Genomic DNA, 19,820 nt, shown 5'->3' on the forward strand with positions numbered 1-19,820 from the left:
TGCAGTCCTGATAGAACAGGTGAGTGAAGCACTAACTCGGTTTTTACTGTCTCCTTTCTCCAAGGATTATTCCCTTTCTTTAGCAGCACCACGGCACAGGCTTGGTCACTGCTGTGGTTGTTGTCAGGGAGGTGATGTTTGTCTTGGAAAGTTGCTGTGGGCTGTTGCTAACAGGTAAGTTGTCTTTCCCTTTCATCTTGTGCCCCTGTCATTGATGGCTGTCCATTATATCCAAGGATGGAGGTTTTTCAGCCTTTGTGTTTAACTACTCTGACTTGTTCAGTGCACTCCTGGAGTTGAAAGCCCATGTTTTCTCCAAAACCCCTGACTCTGCTGAAGTGTCTGGGCAGTCCTTCCTCTCTGAGGACACAGTCACCTGCTTTTTTCTCTGCCTGGGTGGCTACAGTTTTTTGGGTAAAGGCAATAGCTGAGCTGTCTGTTCAGCCCTTGTTGACCTCGGAGCATGACTGCCATTCAGGGAACGAGCATCCCCGTTACTCTGTAGGAGCATGCAATGTTCAGAGAGGAGATACTAATAACGTCTGAATGACTAATGCTGTTGAAGGGAGGGCTTGGAAAAGTTCAAGGCTTAATCAGGTTTTTGGGACTCAACAAACAGTGTACACAAGGAGCAGCATTTTGCTGTGAGAGTAAAGGATGAGCTTTCTGCAAGAGGCTTGAGCTGTTCATGTTGTACACTCATGGTCAAAGTGGAGATGGCACTTCCCACGTAGCAGTTCACAGTTGGAGTGCATTGACAGACTCATCTGCTCAGGGTGACGTTGTTCTTCTCTTGCTGTGGGCAGCCTGGCAAAGCCCATCACAGCTTTGGGAGCTGGCATGTGTCTGTGCCCAGCTCCCAGGGTGAGTGATCCTGGCTAGAGCTGGCAAACCATGGCTTGGCGTGGTTCTCTGCTCACGAGCTGGGTGTGCTGAGAAGCAGGTTTTTGTTTTACCTTCTAAGCTAAAATAGATTTGACAGAACAAATTTATTGAGAGGCCACGCCAGCAAACCATTTATTATAATCGGGGCCTGTTTTGAATAAAGGTGCTGGCTCTGCTGGAGTTGCTGCCTGCCTTGAGGAAGTGCTGAGGGAGAAGGACAGAGAATCCTTTTTTAGCCTGCAAATGGTTTCAAGAGTTTTAGGGTGGAAATTTAGGTTGGAAATGGAGGTGGGTTATTGGCAATACCCAAGGCAAGCGCTGCAGAGGGGCAGTTGATTAGGCAGCCAAATTTGGGTGCAGCTATGGACACACAGATCTAAACATAAAGTCCAAGTCAAGCTATGAATTCAAGCTTACATGTGATCAGCATCTGGGGAAAAGGGAATGAGCATGCACATGCCCTTTGCTTTTCCTGGTTGTGGTTAACTTTGTAAGCATAAAAGTGCAGGGCAAGCTTTGAAGGGCATTTCAGCAGATTAAAGAAAACCTTGGAAGAGAATCAGTACCATGCAAACAACTAGCTCCAGTCCCAAGGGTCTGGCTGCCAATTCCCAAAATAAGCTCTGAAAATTAGTGTGAGAGCTTTCCTCTCCCTCCTCCTGTTCCCAGCAGAGCAAGCTCAAGGGGAAAGAGCAGGTTTAGAAAGTGGGATTTGCTCGCTCATGACAGCAGCAGTCTGCCTGCTCTGTTTGCTGGTATGGCAGAAGGCAAGGCTGTTGCTTTGGCATGTTGGGTTAGGAAAAGGAGGTGAAGAAGTGAAGAAGTGCTGTGGTGCAGCCAGATGCTTCTGTTCATGGGCTCAGGAAGATTTGGTCCAAAATAACTTGATGTAGCTTTCCCATGGAGGAAACCAAGCTGGCCTGTGTTGCACTGTGATGCCATTAAAACTCCAGTAAGGAAAAATGCCTCCCTCTTTATTCTTTTATAACAACTTTGTGAGCCAGGGTCATCCCAGTACTATTTGTACAAGGCTGTGACAGTGATAAACTGTATGAGGTAGGCTGTGCAGAGACCTGCTCTGAGGGGAGGGTGAGCTGGTGTGTTACTGCTCCTTGGGATGTGCTTTAGGAGAGACAGGCTGATCTTTCATATCAAGGCTGAGTTGACATTGTATCTCTCCCATATGCTCAGAGGTTTTATTCTAACACATTCTTGGCACAGCATAGCAGAACTACCAATATTTCTATTAATTTTCTTAAGCTTGCTTCTGTAACAGGAGGCAGCAATCTGCTCTCTAGAGCTCCTTCCATCCCCTTTCTCCATGGATCTAAAACTAAAAATTATCCAGGAGTTTCAAAAGAAGTTTGCTGGTGGAAAGTTCAATCTCCTTCCTGTTTTGAAAAGCTCTCTTGAGAAGCTGAAAATGCTTCAGGTGCATTGCTTTCTGCTGTGCTGCTTCTCTGGTCTGAGTGCCAATCAGGCACAGCATCTCCAAAGCGGTTCGAGGTGCTGGCTCTGGCCATGCTGCTCCTGGGTGACTGCTCCTTCTCTTACTGGGGGCAGGGAAGATGGTATTTCTTCTTTCCTGATTTTGTGACCTTTTCCAATCGAGCGTGCAAATAAACATCAGTCTGAAAGCACACCAGGGGTCAGTACTTCTTGCTCTGCTGACCACAGTGCTCGTGGTGCTGCAGTGAGGGGGCACATCAGGCCTTCACTGGGGATCCAGGACTCACCAGTCACACAAGTGCCTCAGGGCTGCGTTTTGGTACAGACCAGCCTCAGCATGGGATGTACATAAGCACAGCATGGGAGAGGACTTGGTGTTAAGAGTGCATGGAGTGAGCCCTGGAAGCTTTTGATGTGACAAAGACAAGGGCTGCCCTGTGCAGCCCACAGGGAGAATGGCTTACTGCTGTCATTTCAGCATGAGGCCAATCCTGCAGTCCAGCCAGGGGGAAAGGCTGATTTTTTATTTTCCTCTGTATGGGGAACAGGAGTTGTTTATTTGCTAAACAAATCTGCTCTAAGGTTCACGGTGTCAGCCTGCAGAGAGCTTTGCTGGTGTTGCCATTGCATTTTTTTTTTTTTTTTATGTAAATGAAGACAAAGGCTGCTGACTTTGGGAGATCTGGAAAGCTCAGCTTTTCCTGGGGCTCTGTCTCATGCCAGGGTTTACTGTGCTCTGGCAGAGGTTTGTTTGCCTTTTTCAAGAACATTCCTAAGGTACCACTTGTCCTTTGCCTCTCAGCTGCTATTCCTTCCCCTCTGCCATTCTTGTCTCTGTGTGCTTTCTTAGAAGACAAGTGTTTTCCATGCTTGACATCTTGCCCTCCCATCAGCTCCTCCCCAGGCCAAGTAGCTTTCTTTGCCAAGTTTCCTTTGGATAGCGCATATCATGCGATCTATCCAAACTCTTAATTGATCTCTTAGGAATTGTTTTTCATCTAAATTCCTGGAATGTTTCCATCCACTGAAGAGTTTCCTCCAGAGAGAAGGGAAATGAATCCTGTGTCACTCCCTTCCGAGGAGTGGTGGCCATGGGAAGGCTGGTTGTTTGGCTTGTGCCTGTTGGGAGATGTGGCTTCTGCAGTGTTTGCTCGTGGTTGTGGCAGTTTTGCTAAATTAGGCAGCTGTTTGGAGAGCAGCAGGAAGGTGAGTGGCAGCTCCACATCAGCAGCTTCCCCATCACAGGGAGAGAGAGAGAGCATCCCAGATGGATAAGCTGGGAGAGCATGACCCTGTTTCTGTGTGTGCAAAGGAGACTTGTGCTCATATGTGGGGAGAGGAGCCGATGACTGATCAACACCCGCTCTGCCCAGGGGCTGGGTGAGCAGGAGTGCTGTTGGCAGGCGGTCAGGCTGCAGCATGTGTGTGGCACCGGTGGTCTCTGCTGGTGTGGTGGCACCTGCACAACCCTTCAGCTCCATCTCTCTTTTCCTGTGATGAAATTCTGCCTTAAGCCAGGCAGGGAAGTGGCAGGTGGAGAGGTGCGAGTCCCTGCTCACCCCCAGCAGCAGCTCTGCAGTGGGTTGCAGCCCCACTTCTCCCTCCTCTGATGCTTAACCAGCAGCAAATGGAAGTGAAACACTGTGGGTTACGTGCTGAGCAGATCTGAATTAAAATCCTTCACCACTCACTGGAGCTGCAGCCTTTGCCTGCTCTCAGTGCCTGAGCCTGGCCTGGTGCTGGGCTGGGTGGTGCCAGAAGTCTGACAGAGGCAAGGTCCCTGCTGCACTGTGACTGAGCATGGCACCTCTTGTCTTATGTCCCAGTGGTGATGCAGGCTGTCTGTCCGTGCCAGCGTGACTGGAAAGGACTCCTGAGGAGCTCTCCCTCTCACCCTGACACTGCTCTGGCTCCTGCTTTACCATTCATTGGCTGATCCCCACCTGGTAGCTACCCCCAGAGCCAGCCTTGGATAACACCAGACTGAGCACAGGCTGAGGGAAGAGAAAAAGGCAAAAGGCCCAGGGTTCCTGCAGACTCACTGGATCGGAGTAGAAGCACAGGCTAAAAACAGGAGGGCCACCTATGGCTGTGACAGCTCGCTGGCCATCAGGTGGTGACACTGGGAGAAGTGCACTTCCAAAAGAGCTCCTTCATGCTGCTCCTAGCCTTGTGAAGGACTATCCCCTCCCTCCTGTGCTTAGTCCCTGTTGCAGCACCATGGTGTGCACCCTCCAGTGACCCTCAAAACTGTGATGAGCTTAACAAACGACCAAAATATCAGAAAAAAGAGCTGTGGACTTGCCAGAATTAAAGCAAATGTTGTTACTAATGATGCTCCTAAGTGACATGGTGTGCCTGCTGGCTTGGTGAAAAGCCCCAGCTTTGTTATCTGTGTTGATGGGCATCAAAGCCCTTGGCCAGAGCTTCTGACCTGGTGAGCTGGGCTGTGATCAGACACAGAGCCTGCACAGGACTGCAGAAGGAAAATACTGTTCTCTTGATTTAGTGACTTGAGGCATAAGGAAGATGAAATGAGTTGATGAAGGTTGCAGGTTGGGTCTGGTGCTGCTAATGGCTCTGGCATGAGACAGGACAGCAGACTGTCCTGACTGTCCCCTGCTGCAGCAGCCGTCCCAGGGTTTGGAGTGTGAGTGGCTGGGGAGCCCTTACAGACAAGTGACTTGTCCTGAAATGTGCACGGAGGGGAGAGCAGGAGAGGACCTTGAGGCTGCTCTTTGCCCAGCCCCATTCTCTGGGCAGGGGGACAGTTCTGCAGTGTGGGGCATGCTGACAGCACCAACCCCAGCTCTGGACAGACCAGGAGCTCTTTTAGCATCTGGGCACTGCCTGGGAGCTGAGAGTATCAAAGCCACTCCCCAGCCTGATCTGCAGTCACAGCTGGGGTCAAAATGTAGGATTTAATCAGCAGTTACTCCTGGCCACAGTGCAGATGCTTCCTGTTGGAACTGGGTTTAGTTCAGGACCAACATCACATTTTAATGGGCTTCTAAAAGCATGGGAACCAGGTGTTGAAGCAGGCTGAGTTTGCCTGTTACTGTGTATCCTCCAACAGCTCCACACTGTTGTTTAATCTGGGGTGTGGGAAGCACTTTGCAATGGTCACCAGTGACGCCCTCAGACACACTCTGTTCAGAAAACATAACTTTATTATTAGTTGCAATATACATTGTATTCCTTTAAGAATCCTAAACTTGTATATGGTTTTTCCACTGAAAATACATGTGTATGTATATATGTTTTTATATATGTATATATATATATAATGTATTTTATTGAACTGGAACACAACAGAACAAGAGAGACAACCTCAGGAATTACTTGTAAAAGGAAATGTGATCCCAACAGGTTTGTGCTGGCAGTGTGCTAAGGTGAGTGGTATAAAAAGGACAGGCTAAATAGAAAACATGATGGGTTAGGCAGTGGGAAATGGCCTCTCAGTGCTACAGGTGGTGATATATACAGTAGTTACACGTTGCTATTGCTCAGTCACGAGTGCCACCTGTTCTCCAAGGCAGACCAGACTCTCGTGCAGCTCTGCACAGCAACATTCGTAAGGCTGGCTGTGCTCCCTGCAAGTGGTACCTGCCAGCTGGAAATAGAGTGTAATTACATTTCCCTCAGCAGCTGCTCTGCTCATTGCTAATCTGGTCAGCCAAGGAAGAATTCCTCCGGGGCTTGGTGAAACCTAACTAGGTCAGTATAAAGGAGCTTACAGGCAGGGAAAGGGATCAGCAACAGCAAGAGAGCTGAAATGTGCGGATCGGTGTCTCACCTGGCCCAGGCTGATTTGTTCCCGGCTCCTTCCCTCTGCACTCATTTCCCACCTGCCAAGGAGCTGTGGCCCCTCTGCTCAGCAGCCAGCCCTGGGGTCTGTGGGGTCAGCGCAGGCAGTGTCCAGCTTCTTTTGGATAGGTTTCCCTGTGTTAATTGCCTCAGAAGGTAACTCTTCAGAAAACTGGCTGAGGGTGGCAGTACCTGCTGCTGTGCCATGGCTTTGGGGTCATTTGGCTTTTTTTTGTTGCTGTTCTTTGTAGGTTTTGTTTGTAAACCTTTTTTCAAACAGCTTCCCCAGGCCATGTGCCACTGCTGAGTTCAGCTATAGACTGAAAGACAAGTCTTCCCCAGATCAATGTAATTTGTTTCCCTTTATTTCTGTTCAGCTGCAGATGTTTCTTGGGTGAAAGGACACATTTTAGCAAAGGCACTGACAACGGACGTTCCTCTGCCTGAAGCCAGGTTGGAGGGAGTGGACAGGCTCTGACCTTTCTGCTGAAGGGTCGCTTCCCTCTCCACTCCTGCAAAGTGCTTGTCACTTTGGAAGGGATGTAAAAATTGTGGGCATTGCTTTACTCCTCCTGACTTCCTCTAGAAAAGTGCTTTCAAAAATCCTATCCTTAAATCATCATTTTGCTACTACCCCCGCAACGTCTGTCACCTCTGGATCACACCCACTTGTTTCCCCTTCCAGCTGAAGAAGCAGGTGAGATTTATCACTGCTGTAGTGTTTCTCTTCTTGCTGTCTTTCTCTAGCAGCATCTGGCCAGGAGGGAGCCTGCTCAGGCAACAGAAGTTGCCTCAAGACAGACTGCTGAAGATGGAAAGCAGGTGACCTGCTCATTGCTCTTTCCCAGAGTGTCACCAGAGGTTTCGCAGGGGCTGCTGAGAACAGCTGATTGCACTGGAATAATATTTAGTTAAAAGCTAACGTTGCTGGGAGAACTACAGCTCGTTCCTCTCTTTAGAGGCAAGAAAATACAAATGCCAAAGTGCCTGGATCAACCTGTATAAAAGAGCTTCCCTGACTTGGGCCCCTTAGGGCAACTACAAGGATACATCCACACATCTTTCATCCATCCATGCTGCTGGGACCAAATGGGACTGAGCCCTGATTCTGACTGTTATTGCACAGAGGTCCCTTTCCTGAACCTTGCTAGAACTGCTTCCAAAGGGAGGAGAGGTGGGTGAACCCCCTGACTGTCAAAGGAGGGATCCAGCCCTGGGGACAGCAGCTCAAGGCACAGTGGTGCTTCTTGCTGCTGCCAGGGAAGGCAGTAGGGGCTGGTTTGTCACTGGGGGAGATGTCCCACTCTCTCATAGTGCAACATTTGCATTCTCTTCTTGCAAACCCAGAGGGAGAGGTGCAGGTTGAACCCCTTCCCTTTGGATAGTGCCAAGAAGTATATTCATGCTGAGGGCCATTGTGCTGGATAAATCAGCCAGCACAGCCACTCTGTCATCACTGTGCAGCTTTTACTGTGTCAGTACAATGTCTCTGCTCTCATCCAGGGTCTAAACTCTTTCCTCTCACCCTGCTGCTAGCAGAGACTCAGGCAGCTCAAGAATTTGGCTTACCTGCACCACAGGCCCTGTCCACAGGCTCCTCCACAGCAGCTTGTGCAGCAGGGTCTGTGGATGCCCCAGCACAGCAAGGTAGAGGTTGGATGGACGATCCCACTGCACACTCTGCCTTCAGCTCCCCGCATGTCCTGAAGGGCTGAGCTCAGCCCCTCAGTGATCCACCCCAGTGCTGACTGGGAGGAGACTGGGATGGGCTTGGACAGGATCTCTGCTCATGCTGTGGGTCTCCTGCTAAACCAGTGGACCATGAGGACACCCACTGCTACTCCCCACCCACCAGATGCTCTGCGCTTCTCTCTAGCATTATTTTCAGGACATTTTCCAACTGATGAAGGAAAACAACAGATTATGACTGTAAAGTTATGGAGAAAGGACTGGATCCTGGTAGGACAACATTGTTCCTTGCCAAGAGAAGGAATTATTAACTCCTTCTTTACTCTCCTCCCATTTCTTTCCCAGCTTCCAGCCACCTGTATATCATATATTATATTACTATATTCTCTTATAACTTTGACTTTGCTTTTTCAGTTTCAGTAGCACAAGTGATTAATTCCAAAAGGAAAAAAAAAAAAGAGAGTTAAAAAAAAAAAAAGAAGGGAGGAACCCTGTCCCTAGGGGTATTTACAGAATAGTTCATCTTGCAGAGGAGATGGGGTTTGACATGGGGAAAAGCAGAGGAATTGAATGTGCTAAGTGGGTTTGATTCCACATTCCCGCTCTTCCCTCTGGGATCCTGCTCAATTAAAGCACTGTTCAACATGCTTTCCCCAAGTGCAAACTTGCAGAGGATGTGCAGGGTGGTGGGGGAGGCATCTCTATCCCCTGGCCTGGTCTGCTTAAAAAGGTAGTATCCAAAGGGGTCTGATCTTGAAAATCAGCCTTTCACCTTCGGGGAGCTGTCAACTCCATCTTTAGCCTCTCCTCATCACCCAGCACCTTCGTTAGTGCTCTCCTCTCAAGGACCAGGGTTTTTAAGGTGCTGGATGGTGGGGACAAGGGACGCACCTGGCATCAAAACCATGAAGTGGAAGATACTGATTTCTTTTACATACCAATAATTATTGCAGTATAAACACACCCCAGTCACCACAGCAAAAGCGGAGAAGGGGAAGCTGTGGAGAAAGTTTGGTGGGTGAGGGGCATCCCACAGCTATCAACTCTTCTCCAGATTAGGGCAGTGGCCATTTACATCAGCAAATAATGCCCCACCCTGTGCCTCTCTCCCCACCCTCCCTTAAACTGTGTGTGATAAAATATTCCAATAATCCCTCCATGTTAGATCTTTTCCCAAGAGATTTCTAGTAAGAAAAACATCTATTCCTAGAAAACCCCAGTAAGAGCTGCAAATGCAATCGCTCTTAAGTATGGCTGGTTTCCCCAGCTGCTGAGACCTTCTGGCCAATCCATGTCAGTATTTCTGTGAAGACAGAGGTAGAGACCTCAGGCAGCTCTTTGTGGAGGGCATGATAGGCTTCTTCATACACCTGCAACCAGGGAGAATTAGAGATTAGCACAGAAAAAATAAATCTGCATGAACAAAACAGCCTTCAGTCCCCTCTCATCAACACCCACAGGTCCAACACCTCCTGCCCACAACTTGTTAGTTTTTTTCCAAGATGTAGCAGGTTATGAAATCAAGGAGATGCCACCGGTGGTGCTGGCCCTCAACAAGCAGGAAGGTGCTGGCATTACTGCCTGACATCTGTGGGTACCAGGGTACCCTGCTGCCCTTTAGGAACATAATGCATGTCCCAGCCTCATTCCAGCTAAGGAGGAGGAAATACTTATCATGCCCTTGGAATGTAAAGGACAATGGGGGATGTTCCCATCATGCCTTGTGCAATTTTACTCCTTTTATGCTCAGACTATCCATTTATTTTTCTGATGACAAAAGCTTTCCCTTGGTCTCCCTCCCTTTTCTTTCAGGTTTATTCATGTGCTAACAATTGGTTAATCAGCTGTGGTTCTCTTGAAATGAGCAGATGTGAAATGGCTTTTGTTGTCCAGCATTTTGGAGAGACCTTCCTGCACCTTTACACGCTGGGACATGAGGTAAGGCTGGTGCTCACACAGTTGGCATTGTTCAGAAGAGCTTTTTGGGTCAACACTTTACCTGCTTATGAGACTTGCTCTACTTCTACACCAAGCTGCTTCATGTCCAAGACACTCTTCAGGCATGCAACCAGCACTGGGGCAGGCCTGGAGATCACCCACCATCCCCTGCCCCCAGCCTGGCTGTAGCTGGTGAAAGGCCACCACACTGAGCTTGGGCTACCTCCCAGTGAAAGGGGCTGTCACCTGCCCAGCCTCACCCATCCACCAGCTCTCTTTGCCTCCAGCTCTCTGGAGGTCAGCAGGCTCCCACCCCTCACAGTCACTCGTGCTCAGGCCAACACTGACAGCATAATCTCCTAACAATCAAGAAATCAAGATGACCTTGAGCGTTTTGTCCTGACTCTGCACTGTGTCCATCAGTAAATAAGAGCCCCTGATATCGCAGAGCTTGTCGGAAGAGCCGTGTAGCACCAGGATGGGCAGAGTCAGCTTGGGCAGGGCTCGCTCGATTCTGGCAATGGCATTCATCAGCTGGATGACGAAGGAGACCTTCATGCCACCGTGGTAGACCAAGGGATCAGATGTGTAAGACTCCATCTGGCAGGAAGAAGAGGTAATTTAACATTAGCAATATTTCATGCGTGTGAGAAAAAGCAGATCAGCCAGGCAGGGGAGAGTCTTCCCTTGGCTTGCACAGTCATTCCCTGCTCTCTCAGGACATTTGGCCATCAAGTCAAGGTCAAGGTACTGTGGCTTACCAGCACTGCTCACACAACCTGACATGCTCTTTGCTGCATGTTTCTCTCTTGCACCACTACAAAATATTCAAGCCAGAGCTCTTTGACAGGAGCTCCTGCCGGGAAACAACCAGTGCTGGACAAAGACTATTCCCACAGGGGCACCTGCCTGCATTTTTCTCCTCTGCTGTGCCCTTCTGTCATTCCAATGTGATATATCTTCTACAGAGTGTTCTTCAGACTGTGTTATTTGAAAGCTGATATTCTCCAGGCCAATATTCTCTCTGCTGAGGGCTCAAATGTTCTGTTTCCCTGTCCGGGGGTGGTGATCATGACCTACACCTCCAGACAACTGACAGAGGTGACTGCAAAGCCAAAGGCTCATCTCTGGCTGCAAAGTATGACAGACAAGGCAGCAAATGATGGTATTAGGTGGTAGGCAAAAAAAAAGTTGTCAATGACTTGCTCAGCCAGATTGTGAGGGGATAAAAATGCTCAAGAGCTGGTAGAGAAAGTTGCTAGGAGGGAGTAGTTACTGCAGCCAGGCAAATCTACAGTAAATATTTGTATACTGTATGTGGAGACGGCCCACACAGACCCCACTATCGCAATATTTGCCAGAATGCTTTGATTATGGGCTGGTCTCTGGCACAGCCTCCAGTTTCTCCCAACCCTGGCAGATGTTTATAGAAATGATGGTTATTTATAGGTTAGCTGAAAACCATCTCCTCCTCTCCTCACAGGCAGTGGGGTCTGTTCAAATTCTACTTTGAAGGCATTAACTTGAGGTCCTTTTGCTTCTGCCTGTGCCTGCCCTGAGGGGACCATGGGTGACCCAACAGGCTACCCAAGGGCACGTAGCCATGTGTAGGTGTAGCACAGGCAGGCACTGTAGGACAGAAAGGTTTTGGGGTGGATTCTGTCTTCAGTTCCCACTGAGATGAGATTCTCAGAGTGGCAGATTCTCAGGTGGGGCTTTCCCACTGGATGCATTCACTTGCCAGAGGGTTTGAAGCCAGTTTCTCCTGTTGCCATCTCAAATGTGCTGGAGCACAAAGCACTGGAAATGGAGGTGGCAGTGAGGCACCCTGATGCTCACAAGTCTTTCCCCATCACTTCTTTACTTCCAGTCCCCACAATCTCCCACTGCTTGAATTCATAGTTCCTATCCCTACATGCAGCAAGAGAAAGATTTGGGAGGAAATTTGGGACTGTGGCTGACACCATTCAGACCCAGCCCACAGCACTGAGGATGTCCAGGGAGGACAGCTGTACAGCCACTCCACTTTGAGTTGGAGTTGGACTGAAAAAATTCAAGTTGTCACAGAACTCACTTAGGGATCCTTGGAAGTGGTGGATGTTTCTAGGATTTGATTAAGGCTATTGTTGTATTTTGGTCTCTGTGCAAGTTTATGTCTGCTCTGAAGTGAGGGGTAATTTTTGGCAGGGAGACAAAGATAATCATCACAGCTCATCATATTAGATATTACACATGGTATCTCCCTTTCAAAGAATTATGTGCTTACTGAGGGTCTGGAAAACTGCTTGTAAGAGGCAACTGCAAAGATGAGACTGTGGTTAAGACATTGAGGGATGGTAAACATCTTCTGCTCCCGCTAATGGCCCTGGGAAACAGAGACTGAACAGCTCACAGTCCTTTTGGCTCCACATGGACCATCCCAGTGCCCAACCAGCTTGTTGGTGCAGAAAGCTCCATCTGCATCTTTCATCCCCTACTCTGTTCAGCTGTACCTTCCCTGCTCTCCAAAGTCTTTCAAACAGGGCAAGAAGCTGCTGTGTCTAGAGTAAATTGTTCCCCTGTGAATGTGCTCATGGAAAAAGTTCAGCTTTGATTTTCAGAACACCAAGTGCCTGGTGGGGTGCAGCTCACTCTCGTGTTGGCAGCTGGGTCCACCCTGATATGCTCAGCCAAACAGTGACTTTCATCAGCTTTTTGAGCAAAACCACTGTGTTGCATTGGCTACTTAGAAACTAGCTTCAGCCTAATCTGGACCTATGTCACAGTGCTGTGCTAAAGCAACAGAGTTTTGAGATGGGTGGGTTTGATTATTTTTTAGTTTGATAGTTTGTTTGTTTATTTTTTAATTGAATGTAATAAGTAAGAGATTTTGCAGCAGGGATTCAGGAGGGATGGGTAGATGGATTGACAGAAGGTCCCTTCCCATGGAGTAAAACAGTGTTGATGAATTCACGTGAGCTGGCCCCCGCCCCAGCCCCATAAATGCTACAAGAATGACCCGAAGGGTTTCTTTCTTTCTCTTGTCTGAAAGAACGGGCATTTTTTAGCTACTGAACAGCCAGCAAATATTTTTGTGTACTTGATGGCAGGAGAAAAAAAAAAGACCAAATCTGGTCCCAACCCAAAATGATCAGGACTGCAGGGGCAGTATCCTGTTCGTAGTCAGTGAACAGGAATCCTTGTCAGAGTTAATGCTCAGTGCATGGAGTGAGTGCCAAGCAGCAGCTCTCTGGGGAAGGAGGAAAGACAGGGAATGGGCTTTATATTTTGCAGGCTACAATCTGCAAACCCTGCAGGCCCAAAACTGTTGTTGCTGCGCCAAGCTCTGAGATAGGGGGCAAGAACAGAAGGTGATCCCAGGAGAGCCTGTGACTGCTTCCAGACACTGTCAGGCAAAGGCTCTCCAGGGTCTCTCACAACAGCTCTTTTTATCTTTATGTAATTCCAAGACAGAAGCAACCATCAGGCTGCTGCATCACATTGACCTGTTTAGAGGTCTGCATCCCCTCTTGCAGCCTCATCTCTGTGGACTTGGCAGGAGCAAGGCTTAAGTCAGGGGGACCATTCCATTAAGTCAACAGCAGCTAACAAAGATTACTGGGGTAAAGAAGTTGCTGTCACTGTGATGTCATTCTTTCTTGGAATAATAGGATTGGTTTTTAAGGTTACTTCTTGCTCTTTTTTTCCCCTCTGGTACAGCAAGCATCAAACAAACATCTCTATATCATTCTGTATTTCAGTCCCCACAGCCTGAAGACAGCTTTCTGGGAACACAAAGTCATTAGGAAATTCTTGGATGTTGTCCCAAAAATATTTCTAGTGAATAGAAAGCTGGTCTGGCAGGAGAGTATGTGTAACATATAAATAATGGATGTTTCCAGCACATTGTGTGCTTTAAATCTGAGCGTCTTGAATCCGGAAGGAGGGTGGAGTGTGCTTAGAGGCAGGCAGAGGACCAAAATGCTGTCTTGTTTTCAGTAAGTGCCTGGACCCTCAAATCCTGGTGTTTGAAGGGGGTCAGGAAAGTGCTTTCATCACTACCCACAGCTGCTCTATCAGCTGTGTGCTCATGTGTAGGTGAGAAGGCAGCACAGCACACAGGGTGTCTCATTCGGAAGACATCTCCATTATGGGCAGGCTCTAATGCAGCAGACCTGCACCTTTATCCACTGCAAAAGGCTCTCCCTTGCTCCATGGAAAGGGAAAGGGCAGAGCAAAACAATGCTCCAAGGAAGCTTTAGAGACTTGAAGCATCACAGAACAGAGGAAGCAGCAGCAAGTATGTGGTTAGAAAGACAATACAATAACAATTATTATAAAGTATGTCCAGTGGTTGCTGTGGTGATTCCTAACATCACCACAACACGGAAGTGCTCAGTCAATACTGTGTGCCAATTTCAGGAGTTCTCTGACACTTTCCTAAATGTATTATTATTCAGGATGTCCCTACATCATCACTTTTCTCCTACAAAGCTATCAAGTGTAGCAGTTGCATCTTTCAGCACAGGATCCAGCTCTTGGAGGTGTATTCAAAACATCTTTAAATGTTTTAAATTTAAAACACCTGCAGCAGAGTTCAGGTGTCACATAACAAATCAGTGCAGAAGCAGGTAAAGACCCACACGTCACAGACACGCTCACTTTTCTGGTAGGGAATAAAGCTCTCCAATTCCTCTCCTCCTCCAGAGCACTGATTGCTTTTATCCTCTAAATACAAATGTAGATGTGAAAACTTCCCTCTGTGTCATTTTAGTGAATTGATTGTCTAATTTAAACTTTTTCTCTGAATTATATGCAATGAGTTATGGCAGCTGAATGCAATTAAGAACAGGTTTCTACAGCTAGATTGGAGTCAGCCTTCTTCCCAGGCATATATTTTGTGCAGCCTCATATGGTACTTTGGAGCATATGTCACATGGTGCATCAGTGGATGCACATGATCTCACTGCACACTAGTCCTGTCTTCTTTTCCTCAGCTCCTTGGATCTTTCCACCTCCAACACAGTGAAATCTTATGCTCTATTCAAGGATAAGTGAACTAAAAGTCATTGGAACAAAAACCCCTCTGGCAGTGCCAAGAAACAACCCTGAGCCTTGAGGCTATTCTGGGAAACTCTTTGCTTTCCAGTTTTCTGAATAGGTGAGCCAAAGATGTGGGATATGCCGAGGCCAAATGCACTGCACTCACACAGATGTTGGCACTGTCTTTGCCCCTGATCCTTTCAGCTTCAATTCTAACGCTGGTCAAGCTGCCTCCCCAGACAAAGGCAATTCATTAATTCCTAGTTAAGGTATGAACCATTGCATGAACAGCAGGGAAAATTACAGCATCTGTCAGTGAGATGTGAGCATGGGAGCACAGGAACGAGTGACCACTTTGCACCAGCAAAGCTCTTGAGACACCCTTGAGTGTCATTTTCAATAATTGAAGAAAAAATGGTGCTTTCTGAAATGCACCAAGTTCTGGGTCTAGCCCAAGCACCTTCATCCACTTACGGTTTCTATCTCCTTTCACTCCTCCCACAATGGTGAGAAGGAAAACCCCTCTTTAGGTGGTGTTGCAGCAGTTGCAACTGCACCTGTTTGTGCAGTGATGGCATGAACAGGCTGACACAGTTATTACCAGGAGTGTGAGTGGGAGACCAGTCCCAGGCTATTGTGGCACTATAAAAACTCAACCCCAGGACAGTTCCATGCACATTCACAGTGGTGACGCTGGAGCTGTGCTGTTACAACAGCTGCTTCAATTGCAGCCCCTTGAAGTATTATTCTTGGGTGCAGCATGGATATATCATTTGTTTGGAAAGGCTGTAGCAGAGTCAGAGTGTGATCCAGGAGACCTTGGAACAAGTTCTTTGGTTCAAGCACGCTCTTGTCCTCTGCTTGAATGCATCTGGCACAATGTGATCCTGGTTTGGAAGCAGGAAAACAAATCTCTAGGACTGTAGGGTTTCGCATGATTTCACTGGAAAGAGCAGGGGTGGAAAAGTTGACTTTAGCAGTGTGTTTGCTACCTGAGTTGGGTTTTGCTGCTGTTATGAGTGGTGGTGGTGCAGCAGAGACAAAGACACGGCTCCCACGTGCTTCCCCCTGCACCTGTAGCTCTCTGTCATGTCTGGTACCCAGAGCAGCTGTGGGTGCAAGGCACACCCCAGGGAGGAGCAGCTGGTTTCCCACAGTCTTCAGTTCCACTGGCTTCAGAGATATGTCACCTTTCTCCACCAGCACAGATTTTGCTCTCCTGATTTAGCAAAACCGACTATACAGTGAGTTAAAATGGAATTAAGGTTCTCACCTCTTTCTTGTTCCGGGAAATTGCATTTGGATCTATCGACCCCAGTGATAGGTTTGGGAGCACAAAGTTGAGCACTTTTGCTGCAAAAACCTGTGGGAGAGGAAAGGAAGCAGTCAAAGAGCCAATTAGAGGAAGAGAGGGAACATAGAGGTCCAAATCCTGAGCTGATGGAAATCAGCACAGGAGTTAAACAGTTGAGAATTGTCAGCTAACTCTGGAGGAAGATCTGTCCTATATTTAAAACATTTCTCTTAATGAGGAAAGTGTTTAAACTGCTCCTGGGAGCAGGGAGTGGGTGTGCTAGACTGAAATGCCGTCAGCTGTCCGTCCACATGCAGCAGCACAACTTCATTGTACTGTGGCTTTTCCTCATTCTCAAGTTAATTTCTGAAAGGGCTCAGTTAAGTACTTGGATAGGAAAAGGTAGTTTCCAGCTCTTAGAGGGCTGGGTTTTGGTGTTTTATTGCCCTTTCCTTGCTGCCACAGCTCTGATCTCAGGTTGCAGTGCGTAAGGGATGTTGGGTGCCATCTGCAGCAGTTGCCTAGGCTGCACTCGTTTTGATAAGCGTATCCTCCAGGGAACCTGTAAATAAGCAACAGCCAAGTGTGCATGCATTGGCTAAGGGAATCCATTGCTCACACAGTCTCCTGGGAACCACACACAAACGCATTGAGCAGCCCAGGCTGGAAACTGCTCGTAGAAGAAAGGCTAACATCTTTCATTTCAATAGCAGTACAAGCACATTGATATCAGAGTTCTGCTCTGATCTTTGATAGCTGCCTTTAATTAAGTGATCACTGCTTAAGTCAGTTAGTGTTCTTTGGTCTGGTTTATGGCCCTGTGGTGTTCACAACTGACACTTGGAGGAAGGCTGCCACCTATGCCCTCTGTTTCTGCGGACACCTAATCATTTCTGAAGCACTCCCTGACACTTCAGATCACAGATGACACACAACAGATTAATTATGATATTAGAGGAATAACACAAGGTTGAAGTCAAAGTCATTGAGGAGTGAAAAGCAGTAAAGACTCACAGCAGGTTTGGGAACACGTGTGTACCTTGGGGTAGACATGAGTAGGAACCAGTGTCACTGCCTGCCAGTATAGTGAGCCCTCGCTGGCTATGACATTGTGTCAGCAAAGTTAGTTTCTACTACACAACAATGCAGGTATGAGTTTATGATGATCCAAGAAGGAATGGGGTTTTCCTCATTTCATGTTAACTCCAGGCAGTGGTGATTTAAGCTATGCACCTCCATGTATCCTAGGCAGGATTATAGACTCTGAACCTGATGATTGTCATCTCTGCTAAATGGAACAGAATAAAGGAATAAAGCAACAACAACAACAACAAAAATTAATATAGTACTTTCTTCCACTTTGGTTACACCTTAGGAAAAGTCCTTTGCATTGTTACTGGGTGCAAATTCAGGCTGAAAGACAGTGAGCATTGTGATGCCCAGTCAGGTTAGAAAGCAACAGATCAGCTAGAGGTAAAATGGAAAACACAAAAGGTAAAGAGAGAATATCGTGTAGTAAGTCCTTAAACAATAGGCTGAGGGTCAGTACAGGATTAAACACCAGGGAATGTTTCCTAAGGGGTTGTCCTGCCCATCTGATTTCAAAGCATTCAGTAGCAGAAATGTAATGGGAGATGCTCTTTCACCCCTGCTCTGCCCTTTGCCAGCATATGTGACTCCTGTCTCTGCAGCCTTTGAAACTGCAAAGATTCAGAGCTGAATTTTGTCCAGGTCAGTTGAGAAGAAAAAGGGGAAGGCAGCAAGATCCCTTTTACTCTACTGGATTTGCAGCTGGATGCTTCCATCAGGACACAGGATTTATGAGGAAGTGGTGAAATTGTTTCTGCAAAGAGCAGCATTTGATCTTCCTTCACAGAGCCTGCAAACATGCTGTGCCTCTGGTGCTGCCAGGGCTGGCTCAGCAGCCAGGGAAGGTATTTCTAAGAGGGTCTGAAGGACCCCGTGTGTCATCTGGCTCACTGTTATTGTTGTCTTGAGCTCTCATTTGTTCAGGCCAAGGTAAATTCTTGCTCAGCTGGAAACTTCCCCAGCAAAGGGATGAATGCAATGCTCCTTGGGAAATGGCCCAGGGCTGAGAAGTCATACCAGTTCCAAGGGAAAACTAAGCCTTTGTTCCTCAGAACCACAATCACCATGAAATGTTTTTTGACTCTCAGAGGGAAAAAAACACACAGCTTTATGGGAAAATGTGCTTATGCAGGAATACTCTGCTTGTTTTCAATCCTTCCTCTTGCAAATACCTTTTCAACTCCCAAAATGATTTCAACTGAGTGTGACAGAACAGAGCTATTTCAGGAATAATTAATTTTTTATCAGTTTTGAGATGCAACAAAAGATTTGAAAGAGAAAGAAACTGACTGTGCTCTTGTAATACTGCATGTGAGAGACTTTCTAGGAAAGAGACCATATAAAAACCTCCAAAATATGTCAGTTAAAGAATAGGATTTCCTACCTAAGTAATGCATCATTGCACTTATTTCTTACAGTGAAATTAAGCATCATCTCGTACATATCTGCAACAAACCAGACTACAGTAAAGCTAGTTCCCACAGAACTGGTGAGTCCTTATTTCAGAAAGGGTTTAGCATCTAGCAAAAGGTAAAGCTATAGCAATCTTTCTCTATTTCCCTTGATTAGAAAGAAAAGGCTAACAGTCTCACTCATATTCAGACTGTTTATTCTTTTTTCTTAATTATTATTCTCTTTCACTTTCCCAGAAAAGAAAAAGCAGGGGCACTGGTGCTCACAGGACACTTATGCCAGATGTAGCCTCACCCATGAAGAATCAGTAACCAGCCTCCTAAAACCAGATTTTGGCATTCTGGCTTCCATTTAAATAAGTTTACTTGGGCTGGATGACTTCAGGATTCACTTCTACTCTTAAAATTAGGTAAGCCTCTGGGAAAGCACTTAGAAGGAAAATATTGACTGGCATGCAGGTGGTGCAGATCTCAGCAGGGTCCTGCATCTTAAGGCTAGAGGTCCTAATGCATTTTTTTTTCAGTGGAAAACAGGTGATTAGAAAGCACCCTTTGGTGCTTGTAATGATTTGTGAGGTCCCTATATGTTTGGCTACAGCAGAAAGTGGGACAGGATTATACTGAAAGCTGAGGCAATCTGTCTTCTTCCTCACAGAAGAAAAAAAGAAAAGGAGAAATAGCTTAGAAGTAAATTAGAACAAGAAGCTAGCCCTAGGAGAAGTGTCTAAGGAGAGAAGATAAAGGAAGGGGTCCTGTGGGAATGAAAGACTGTCCTTCGTCTGGTTTAGCTGCTCCTTCCCTTTGCTTCCAGCTTCTTTTAGGATTGTTTATTCTTTTTAGAATGCAAAAAGGAGGAGAGAACTGAGGCTCAGTTGCTTTGCAGAACTTCCCTGGGGAAGGGCAAACTGGGCAATTCAACTGTGGATCAGAAACAGCTCTGGAGGGCAATGTGAATGGGAGAGGGGATAAAGCCTAAATGCAAACCAAAAGAGACGGTCTGGACAAGAACCAGTTATGGTACCAAGCCAAATGGGATGCAGGTGGGGCAGTGATGCTTTAGCTGGAAGCCTCTTTTGAGGCTCATAAAGGATTTCTGAGACTGAGGAGCTCTAGTTCTGTTCAGAAATTGGTCATCCCCCAAATGCCAAAAATAACCCTGGCCTGACTTAGCCAGCAGCCTGTGTTGCAACTATACCAGACTCTGCATGAGTCAGGAAGAAAGCTGTAGGAGAGGA

General features: G+C 47.1%; 1 protein-coding gene across 4 annotated transcripts in view; it reads right to left on the reverse strand.

Annotated features, from left to right (window-relative positions):
- Window positions 1–5,486: 5,486 nt before the first annotated feature.
- The window catches only part of MGLL (monoglyceride lipase), a 102,052-nt gene continuing 87,718 nt past the window's right edge, over window positions 5,487–19,820 (reverse strand). For all 4 annotated transcript variants that reach the window (XM_053953625.1, XM_053953628.1, XM_053953627.1 and 1 more), the window contains 3 exons: window positions 16,064–16,153; window positions 10,153–10,368; window positions 5,487–9,200 (listed from right to left, as the gene is read on the reverse strand). In XM_053953625.1, the coding sequence (XP_053809600.1) occupies window positions 9,075–9,200; window positions 10,153–10,368; window positions 16,064–16,153 (432 nt within the window). In that variant the 3' untranslated portion in view covers window positions 5,487–9,074. The remainder of the gene's footprint in view (window positions 9,201–10,152; window positions 10,369–16,063; window positions 16,154–19,820) is intronic.

This window comes from Vidua chalybeata, chromosome 12 (assembly GCF_026979565.1).
Source record: "Vidua chalybeata isolate OUT-0048 chromosome 12, bVidCha1 merged haplotype, whole genome shotgun sequence".
NCBI lineage: Eukaryota > Metazoa > Chordata > Aves > Passeriformes > Viduidae > Vidua > Vidua chalybeata.